Source organism: Hibiscus syriacus, unplaced genomic scaffold (genome assembly GCF_006381635.1).
Source record: "Hibiscus syriacus cultivar Baekdansim isolate YM2019G1 unplaced genomic scaffold, ASM638163v2 tig00111493_pilon, whole genome shotgun sequence".
NCBI lineage: Eukaryota > Viridiplantae > Streptophyta > Magnoliopsida > Malvales > Malvaceae > Hibiscus > Hibiscus syriacus.
In genome coordinates, this window is record NW_024063102.1 from 1,220,366 (window position 1) to 1,231,539 (window position 11,174).

At 33.2% G+C, this 11,174-nt stretch overlaps 1 protein-coding gene across 1 annotated transcript; it reads right to left on the minus strand.

Annotated features, from left to right (window-relative positions):
* Positions 1-7,478: 7,478 nt before the first annotated feature.
* LOC120163695 (transcription factor MYB14-like) lies at positions 7,479-8,716 on the minus strand. The gene is made up of 3 exons (XM_039173557.1): positions 8,514-8,716; positions 8,147-8,401; positions 7,479-7,879 (listed from the first exon to the last, which is right to left on the minus strand). Exons 1-3 carry the CDS (start codon positions 8,644-8,646, stop codon positions 7,533-7,535), a joined length of 735 nt encoding a protein of 244 aa, XP_039029488.1. The 5' UTR covers positions 8,647-8,716; the 3' UTR covers positions 7,479-7,532.
* Between the last annotated feature and the right edge of the window lie 2,458 nt (positions 8,717-11,174).

Genomic DNA, 11,174 nt, shown 5'->3' on the forward strand with positions numbered 1-11,174 from the left:
GAACGTAAATATATATAAAAATTAAAAATCTATAAAATAATTTCTTCGGTAATTAACTGGCGATATAAATTATATTAAACCAAACGAAAATTTTTGATGGACTGAACAGTATTTTACGGATAAGTCAATGCAAGTAAAAACAAATAAATTAGAGCAGTTTGTATATTTAAACATTATCCTTAAATATTTGTAAACATAAAATCACTACTTAAATAATTGTTTGAAACAGTTTTTAACACGTGAATAATTAAATGTTATGTGAATTTGGTCATTTGTTTTGTTTTCTCTTCTTGGCCTATATTTTAACATATTTTGACATCTTAAAAAATTCTCAAAAAAATCTTTATTTAATTTGTAGTGGCTATTGTTTTTTATTATAAGTTAGTTTAATGTGTATTCATATTTGTTTTTGGTACATAATGAAATATTAATATTTGTTCTTACATCCTTATTCTATTAACGTTAAGTGAAACAAATATTTAAAAATATTATATATTCGATTTGATGCAATTTTTATTTTTAATTTAAAAGTATTACAATTTTAAATTACATTATTTATATAATTTCTAATAAAAACAATTAAATAAATAATTTTATTGAATTCTTTTACTAAGAATATCAATTTATAAGTACCGAGTAGTCCTCTTGACTTGCCTGTAGTGGATTTATTTCACTTTTTGGATATTAAATTTTAGGCAAAAGATATTTGAGGTATTTGTACCTCTTTTACAAAAAAATAAAAATAAAGTAACTTTCAAATTATTTTGCACTCAATATAATCCTCAAGCTTAGAAAAAATTTGATATAACCCTTTGATCAATGATTTTTGTCGTTGATTGTTATGCTACCAACGTGACATTTTATGATGCTAACTGACGACTTACGCTGGTTATTGACGTGATTAATGATGTGACTGATGAGCTAATTCAATTTTTTAATCGAGTTCGAAGGACAAAATGATTTTTTGAAAGTGCAAAGACTTATTGAATTTTTTATAGAAAATAAAAATATTTTAAATTTAAAATATTAAAAAATTAAAAAAAATTAATATAAAAATACAAAAAATAAAAGTGAATCTTTAAAGACGAAGAAGGAAATTAACTCTAGGACGAAAACTCATAAATGAGCAGTAGAGTGATTCGATAAAATGATGAAAACAAGTGGAAGCATATTTAAATCAAGCAAAGTAGAAATGAGATCTCGTCAAAAGAATTGATTCTTGGTTTAATTACTCAGAAATACTTATTTAAGCCTACTTATCCTTTTTTTCATAACCTTGAACCTTGGCCTATTTTACCGCCTGATGCAAATGACAGTGACAACAACAAAAACATACGATCGGTGTGAATCAAGCCCGATGACGGCAATGAGATTTGGGAGTAATGAGTGGATGTATGACTTGGGCGTGTGCATTTAACGCGAAGAGATCAACGGTCGTTGATAGCAACAGTTGATGACAAAGTTGGAAATCCCCTGTCCTTCTCAATCTAGACCGTCAAATCGTTCCCAGATTTGACAGTAGGGGTTGATGTGATGCTATTGAAAAAGTTAGGAACCCTAAAGTTTCATAAAAGTTGGGTTTTGGGTTTGGGCAATATATATTGGGCATGGGTAGTAATTTGTTTTGTATTTTATTGTATAAGTGGGTCTATTAGTAATGAGACTTCATTTTGATATTTTAAATTTTTTGTTTTAATGGTAATAATAATAAATAATAATTCGGATAAAAAATAGGTGATTATAGTTGTCATTCTTTGTTTATTACTGTGAAACAATAATAGGGTAAAGATGTAAAACACCGCTTTTTGTCTGGTCAGACAACTAACAAATCTATAGCTCCAAGTTATTCTCATTATGAACTCTGAACTCTTCTTTCAGACATGCTTTGTTTTTCCTTTTCACAAAGATTGAATATGATATTCTTATTATGAACACTTCACTTCTTTCATAAAGGCTTAGGCCCTTGTTTGAAAGATTAGACGAGTTCTACTCATTATGAACCTTTTATTCCTCCATAAAGGTAACATCGAGGTTGAAGAAGCTCTCATATATGAACTTTTTCTCCTGGTAACTTCTTCTTATATACAAACTAGATAGGTTCTTCTCATTATGAGCCTCCAATTCTTCCTTCAAGGCCATGTTGAACAAGTTCTCCTATATGAATTTCTTTCATTGTCTTGCAAATTTTCACTTCATTCTCTAATTTAAATCTTCATTTCTTGCCTTGGTGCATACTTGGGTTCAACTTTTCTTTTAGTTCTTAGAAATTGTTTCACTAAATTACGTGAACATTTGTACATGTTGGGTTTTGTAACTTCTCGTGCTGATACCTCTTTGTTTGTGTATATTTCAGCTGATCTAATCATGTATGTTGTTGTGTATGTTGATGACATACTTGTTATAGGGTCCTCGGAAATGTATATTGGGTACGTCATTAGTGAGCTTAATAGTAAATTCTCTGTGAATGACCTGGGCATGGTTCATTATTTTCTGGGGATAGAGGCTAAGCACGGAAAGGATGGTATGTTTCTCAGTCAGCGTAAGTTTGTTGCGGAACTTCTTGCTAGGTTCCACATGGACCAGGCTCGGCCAGTCGAGACTACCATGCCAGTCACCCTGAAACTAAGCAAGGTAGTGAGTTCGTGGATGCTCAAGTTTAAAGAAATCTTGTGGGTGTGCTGCTATACGTGCGCGAAACTCGTCCTGATATAGCTTTCGCAATTCACAAGGTTTCTCAATATAGGCAACAATTGTGTCAGATACATTGGTTTGCGGTCAAAAGGATACTTTGGTACCTTAAGGGAACGTTAAATTTTGGGTTATGGATTAAGCCACAAGCTGATTCGTTGATACTTTCTGGTTTTAAACATACTGAATGGGGAAGCGATCCTAACGATTGACGTTCTGTTTTAGGATTTTGTGTTTATCTTGGGAACCACTTGGTTACTTGAAGTTTGAAGAAGCAAAAGGCTATCTCTCACTCTACAGCCGAGGCCGAATATCGAAGCCTTGCAGATACTACCTCTGAGCTGCTCTGGGTGAGAGGAGTTCTAGTTGATAAGAACATCAAGCTTCCTCATACACCCACGATCTGGTGTGACAATACTAGTACTGTGGCTATGGCAGCCAATCCAATTCCACATGTGAAAGTGAAACATGTAGATCTGGATGTTCACTTTGTGCGTGAAAAGTTATGAGTCAGCTTCTGAAAGTTAACTATGTTCTAGAACAATTTCATGTTACAGATGTTCTTACCAAGGCTTTACCTTTATTGCGGTTTCAGACGTTGAGGGAGAAACTTAATGTTGTGGTTGTTCAATAGCTTGGGTTTCTTGTCTGGGTTATGTTGGTTGTATTGTTTGGTTGTTGGGTGTGTTGTATTGAAATTGTAAAAGGGAAAAGAAAACAGGGTGAATGTTAAGATGTTAGTTGCAGGTTGGTCGTTGGGTATGCTGGTTGTTTAAGGTTGTTAGCTTCAGGTTGTTTCCATTCTATTTGGGTAACTAATTTCTATTTGGGTTAATCCCGTTGCTTCAAGATGGGTCGAACTTATAGCGTTGACTCAGTGAAGTAAATGGGCAATTTATTGAAGAAGAGTAAGGGGCTTAGGGCAAGCACCTTGTCGCCTACAATTCTTTCTCTTTTTTCTTGAAACCGTATGGTTTCCATTCACCTGTTTTATCCTTTCTTTGTGCTTTACAGCTATAAAACCAATAGTTAATGAGTCTGATTGTGATTGGACTAGTCTTCTTTTTCTGTGTTTTATCTCTCAAGTTTATTCGTTTATTCATCTTCATTTCCTTTAGTTTGTTCATTTATTTCAATCATACCTTATGAGATCTAGCTCTTGTGGTGAGTTTTTTTTTACAATTGTTTCAACAGAATCAAATAGTTTATTTGTCTGTAGTCATGAAATCAAATAATACGAATCAAATAATTTTCTTCAGATATATTCGGCTGCTCATATGATGCTCGAGAACAATGATAAACTGTCTCCCATAATACAATAACGAGATAAAGACTGCAGTATCACAATTGTAACGATCAACAAACTGGAACATTGTATTTTTTAACACCGAAAAGGTTTGAAAATAGAGAAGATATTTGGTGTGTATGTTAATCTTGTAGGTTTACACAATTTAAATAGGAGATTCACACTAAAAAATATTAAAAAAATTTGAATAATAAAGTAACTAATATCCTAGAATCAAGAACCATTAATGCATAATATTCTTATTAATTTACAAATGTATATTATTCTCGTCTTGCGAATTAATGTAACAATTACTTAATATAATGTAACCACTACTTAAAATAATGTTTGAATTAAGGAGCTATTAAATTAAATTTAAACAAAACTTCAAGACAGTCTTTATTGTCAAAAGAAACTTGGTGGTGAGAAGAGATGGAACCATTATTCTGCGTAACCATTACAAAATATGTCCATTAAGAAAAACTAAGGACATAAAACAAAGTTTCTTGGGAGCGAAAAATAGAAGATAAAGAGAATTGCAAATCGGGAGTACGATTCAGAACTTTTAAGAAAAGAGATTACTTGTATGATTGCCTTCCATGAATACCCATTGACCATGGTGGAGCATTATTGGTTTCGTAGAGTTTTGAAAATAGCTTGTCCGAAGTTCAAGGAATATACTCGGAATACAACTAAAAGTGATGTCTTCAAGGTTTATGAGAATGAAAAGAAAAGGATGACCAGTACTCTTCAAAACAATGATAGCAAAATTGCTATCACCACTGATCTGTGGAAGTCAACGCACCAAAAGAAGGGATTTATGACGATAACATCACATTTCATTGACGATTCATGGATTTTACGAAGCCGAATTATCAAGTAACCTTGTAACACCTAACCTGTTCTTGTTGCTTAAATTGGGTAGTTAAATTGTCAAGTGTATTATTTAATAACTAAATTTATTACTTCAATTTTATTTTATTTTTTTATTTGATTTGATTAGATTCATGTATGCTCCATGTCCATCTACAGCTGAAGTCATTTGTGATGTTCTTTCTGAAATCTTGATGGACTGGAATATTAATAATAAGATATCTGCATTGGCTTTGGATAATTGCTCAACAAATGATAAAATGATGACACCTAACAATCTCTGGTTGGTTGGACGAAAAATTGTAGCATATACGTTGTTCTGCACATACTTTGAATTTGATAGTTAAGGGTGATTTGGAAATTATTAAAAGCTTTATTGAAGATGTTCGTGATAATGTTACTTTTTGGATTACTACCCCTAAGGGAATTGAAAAGTTTCAAGAAACTGCTTGTCAGTTGATCATTCCTGTGACCACAAGGATAGTATGTTGCTCTTTCATATAAATAAGTTTTCAAGTATTTGAAGAAAAGAGAATCTTTTTTTATCATGTCCATTTGATGAAGAATGGGAAACAGCTCAAATTATTTGTGATAAATTGAAAATAGATAAATTGAAGTTGAGATTTTTTTTCTCATTTAATATACATTGATTTGTTGATATTGAAAATGGTTAAGATTGTTCATATACATTGGGTGTTAGATTAATATTGACGTTTGAAACTTTCATATTATAGATAGAGAACAATTTGAGACAATCTTACAAGTTTTAGGTGTTGCATTGATTTAAAAAATGTTTATTTATTTTTTTGAATGAGAATTAACCGAAACCCACAGGGATCCGTAAGGGATGGGTATGTGGACAAAAACAAAACTCCGAAACATATAATGAGGATTCCCTAAAATCGTACCCACAAGTGTTGGGAATGGAATGGGTAATGCAAGTCCCCGTCCCGTCTCGTTGCCACCCCTACAAACGATATTGTTACCACTACATAACGGTCGTTGTTATGGTTACATACCGTTATTTAAATAATTGTTTTTAATAAAAAAAATATTAAAAAAATTTAAGGGGATCTCCATAATAACAATTATTGAAAAAATGGGTCCCTAATAACAAATATTAAAAAAAAGAGAAAATTTTAAGAGTACGATCATAATAACAATATTGAAAAAATAGACCTTTAATAAAAAAATATTGAAAAAATTGGACTTGTAATAATAAATAAATATTAAAAAAGAAATTGAATTTTAAAAGTATGTCATTAACAACAAATATTGAAAAAAAATGGCTCCTAATAATTATTTAAAAAATTAGGACTTTAATAACAAATGTTAGAAAAATTATCGGAAAAAATTGAAAAAATTATATAAATATTAGAAAAATAGTTTGTAAGAGTAGGTCCCTAATAATAAATATTAAAAAATTGAATTCATAATAATAAATATTGAGAAAAATTAAATACTTAATAAAAAATATTAAAAATCCCTATAACTAATATAAAATCAGTTTTTATAAATATAGTATTTATAAAAATTTGGGACCTGGACAGGTGCCCTCCTATCGAGGCCAGATACAACCTGCAAATCTACTAGTAAGTAGTAATAAATAAGTGATTAGTGCTTTAAACATCCTATCCACACCAAGGGCAATTGATTTGAGTTTCCAACAAAACCACCCACCATTTTTAACAAAATCTTTAATAGCCATCCTGTTTAATTTCAACATTCATAAGAAGTTTTTAACCTTTGGTGGTACCATTAAGCTCCAAATATTATCAAAGTTAAACGCTGAATCTTCTGCCCAAAATTAAATAATAAATCGAATAGACATGAAAAATTCCTACAGTCTCATGAACCCATATGATTTGATCAGGCACCCGTTTTAATCCTTTCTCAGTTGATTTGAACTTATATCCTTGAAAATTTGCTTCTTCAGTCTCCAAGAGATGTCTTTCAAAAATTTCCTCCCAACCAATGCTCTGCCAATATCCTGTGCCATTTTATTTCGGCTAAGTTTGCAACTCAGAACTATAAATGAGTTGAATTCATCTACCCTAATTGTCTTCCTCTGCAGCCACTTTGAGATGATTTTGAAATTGCTATACAAACCAAAGCGTCGAGAAAATATTGTAATCCGTCCACTAACAAGAATATTGAGATGAAATTATAATCCCTTCGTTCACTAAAGCAACGAGATGACGTTGTAATCCCTCTATTAATTAAAGCATCTAGATTTTTTTAGCACAGAAAATACATTATTTGTTAAAATGAAAATTCATATAGAGTGGATATAGAACAATCCCAAAAAGGATACATGCAATATCCACACCTGAATCAAACACTCCAATAATTCTCCTAACAAGATCCGCTATAATCCCAGATCATGTTGAGCTTAAAAATCTCTGTGATAATCAGAGTGCCGAGATGACCTTATGATCCCTCCGCTGATCGCAGCATTGAGATGCCTTCAGGCGGTTTGCACGGAGATGCCCCTGTTGAAGAAGCCATCCTCATGAAAACCTTCGACTCGCACAATGGAGGTAGATAATGGCCACAAATTATGTTAAATACTTTATAAGAGAGTTGACCGAAAGCACAATCACAACTACAATTTGAAATCCCAAGTCCCCGACTAATACACTCAAGGCGCGAGCATCAGCAAAAAATTGAAAAGCAATTTTATGCCCTATACTTGCATCATGTCATAGAGGAAATCATCATAATACACGTCGTCAAAAGGCAATGGCAGCTCAAATCCATAATGTTCAATGGATGATGGATAACCCTCCTGGTTGAAGATATTGTCTGCAACAAAGGGATTATTCCAGAAATCTCCACTGCTTTGAGCTTGGTATGTTTCCGCCGGAGGAAGACAAGTATCTTCAACAAAGGAGGAAAACTCTGTAGTTGAAGATGTCGCTGGAGACAAAGTTGAACTCTCCAAGATCATGTTAGCCGGAGTATCAACAAGGATGCTTTCAACTCCAATTTCACCTTCAGAATTCTGGGTGGCTTCACTTGGACAACTAGAGTCTTCTTTGACGTGATCAGATATTGTCGGATTTCGCTTTCCACGCTTCTTTAGATCGGAGTGATTATTCCAAAAATCTCCACTGCTTTGAGCTTGGTATGTTTCCGCAGGAGGACAAGTATCTTCAACAAAGGAGGACGACTCAGTAGTTAAAGATGTTGCTGGAGACAAAGTTGAACTCTCCAATATCATGTAGGCCGCAGTATCAACAAGGATGCTTTCAGCTCCTCTTTCACCTTCAGATTTCTGGGTGGCTTCACTTGGACAACTAGAGTCATCTTTGACATCAGATGTTGTAGGATTTCGCTTTTCACGCTTCTTTAGATCGGAGTGCCAGTGATTTTTTATTTCGTTGTCCGATCTTCCAGGTAAACATTTAGCCATGGCGGACCAACAGTTTCCAAATTGTTTATGTAATTTGATGATCAGTGCATCTTCTTCTTCAGTGAAGTTACCGTGTTTTATTTCCGACCGTAAGTAATTCATCCATCTTAACCTACAACTCTTTCCGCACCTTTTAAGACCTAAACAAACCACCAAAAAAAGAAAGAAGATCACTCCATGAACATGATCAATAGATTTTTTACATGAATCAGTTAACAATTTCTTAATTTCCATAAAAGAATGAGACTATACCAGCAACTTTAGGAAGTTGACGCCACTTCCTTTGGCCATATATCTCGACAGAAGTCCTTAGTTTATCATCTTCTTCGGGACTCCATTCACCTTTCTTTAACCCATTTTTATCATAGAAGGGAGCTCTCACCATCTTCCTTTCTTTCTATTATAGTAATCTCCTGTCTTCAAAATCAAATACCCTATCGCAGTTATCCAGATCTGATGTGTTACAGATTAAACGCGATGCAAGTAGCCCTTCATTATATACCCATAGCCCTGACTAGAAAATAAAGTGTGTTCAGATTAGTGATATAGACTTGCAGGTTTTAAAATTAATGCTACCAGTAAAATGTATACATATCTATTTATGTCCTAGTGGATATTCTGAGAAGTGTGATCACATGAAATGACAAAGAAGATACATATATTATATTATAACATTATATTGCATTGGCAAAAATATATAAATTATTGAAGGAGAGGGAAGTTTCTACCATGCTAAAATGAATCCTCCAATGACCTTCGCAGCATCCACTCATATGCATTTAAAAATACTTCTGGGATGAGTGCATTTTGTTTCAAGTCTTCGTATTCCTACCTTCTTTGTCACCCTGCAATTTATTGTTCCTATTAATTTGTCACCAAGTTCAAATAATGAGAAGAAATCCGTCTTTGAAGTTGATTCAAAACTTAAAGCTTTATATTATGCTAAAGATGAACTCATTTAACGGCATTAGTAGTAAAAAGAAGTGTTATTATCTTTAGAGACACCCGATTCAAGTAGTTACGTTTTTGGAGTACATTATAATCATCCCAAACTATTTTAAATAAATAAACAACCTTATAAAAAAGATTATAAACAAATACTAACTTATTGAAGATAAGTTTGGCTAGAAATAAAGTTAATTATTTTATTTTTGATACATAGAAATAAAATTAATTATTAAATTTATACTTTCTATATATTTAAATTTGAATTCGAGCTTAAGCTCATTCCATTGTAAAAAATGACCTAATATAAAATGACTTGGCACGTCTTCTTCATCAAATGATAATAATAATAATAATAATCTGATGACTTGTTTAAGAGTAATGACAAACAAACAGAAGATGGCAGACAGATCTGCACGATACTCGTCTAAGGGGCAAGTTCATCTAATCCTATGGGGACGAACTAAGTTAATTCCATTTAGTATTTATTAAGTCAATAATAATTTTTCATTTGACTAATATTGCTAGTTTAATTCTATTATTTTTTTTTTATTTTGATGATGTAACAATATTATATTTTATTGAACAATTTGGAGCGAAGACTGATATACTAAACTAGTTGATTTTTTTTACATTAGTTGTGGAGTAAACTGTGTGGAATGGGTGTACGATAAACAAAGACTGATATACTGTTCCACCAATCAGAAAATAGCGTTTTTCCCGAAAATTATCTTTTTAATTTAATATTCTCGATCAGACACCGATCAAACTATATTTTTTGATCTAACACCATTTGCAGTAAGGCGTACCCCTTGCATCGCGCTATATAGTGATTTGGTACCACGTGGGTTAAGGCGCCCCCCCTAAGGCACGCCTTATGCTGACATATATACACATATGTATGATGCGCGACAGGCCTGTGATTCTGACATGCGTCAGAAAGGCGCGACCCCTGCCCCGCGCTATACCCTTAATTACCAACCTACCCCCTTAATTACCAACCTACCCCCGTCCGTTCACACCCATCCCTCTCTATAAGTACTCTCATTCTCAATCACTTTCATCACATCAAATCCTCTCAAATTCTCTCAAATATTCTTATATTCTCTTATTAAGGTATATTTTATTATATTTATTATTTTTTAGTAATTTATTTAATTATTTTAATTGTTTAATATTTTATTTAATTAATTTTTTTTGCAAATTGTACACATACTGCAATTGTATAGCTGAAATCAACACTGCAACAGCTATATGAAAGCTTGCTTTTACCATGGGCATAATGACTTGACATATCACTTCAGAGTCCAAGTTGGGATGATCTTGGTTGACTCCTCCATCACAACATGTGTGAGGACCGTTGTATATTGTTAGTTCCCATATGTTGTTTTTCCTCTTCCTCTTCAATACGCGAACCATCCAATTGCATCCGTTTTCACGTCGGGCACAATATCATACATATTTTTTGGTCGTATAGCGGTCGACTCTAGACTGAACAGAATTAAGAATATTGTAATTTTTTATAGCCATCATCGCTTCTCCCTTGCTTGAAAACTCCATGCCTAAAGATAACTCACCATTATTTATTGATGAGTAATATCCATAGTCACCGAGATGAGGCATATCCGCAAATTCTAGCCCGTACATTGCATCATAATCAGCTTCATATATGTGTGTTGGAGGGTCAGTTTGTGCCACATTTGCTGGAACTTCTTCTACATCATCATCACCATCAAAGTTGAATTGCGGTGATTCTGGGTGAATGAATAGTCCAGTCTCAGCATCATCCGCACCAGACTCACGAAGCGGTTCTTCTGGTGGAGATGATAGTTCTTCCATGCTCTCCACATTTAGGTCGAAGAACCTACTACTGACACGCCTTCCCCTTGAAATAGAAGGCATATATGGATTGAGATCGAAAAAGCTCGCAGTCGAATGCCTCCCCCTGGAGCTTGAAGCCATCGTGTC

Coding starts and splice junctions, on each gene's coding strand:
- LOC120163695 (XM_039173557.1), bottom strand. CDS start 8,646: ATGGTGAGAGCTCCCTTCTATGATAAAAATGGGTTAAAGAAAGGTGAA. Junction 8,402..8,513: donor TCAACTTCCTAAAGTTGCTG/GTATAGTCTCAT, acceptor TGGTTTGTTTAG/GTCTTAAAAGGTGCGGAAAG. Junction 7,880..8,146: donor TGATGTCAAAGATGACTCTA/GTTGTCCAAGTG, acceptor ACGTCAAAGAAG/ACTCTAGTTGTCCAAGTGAA.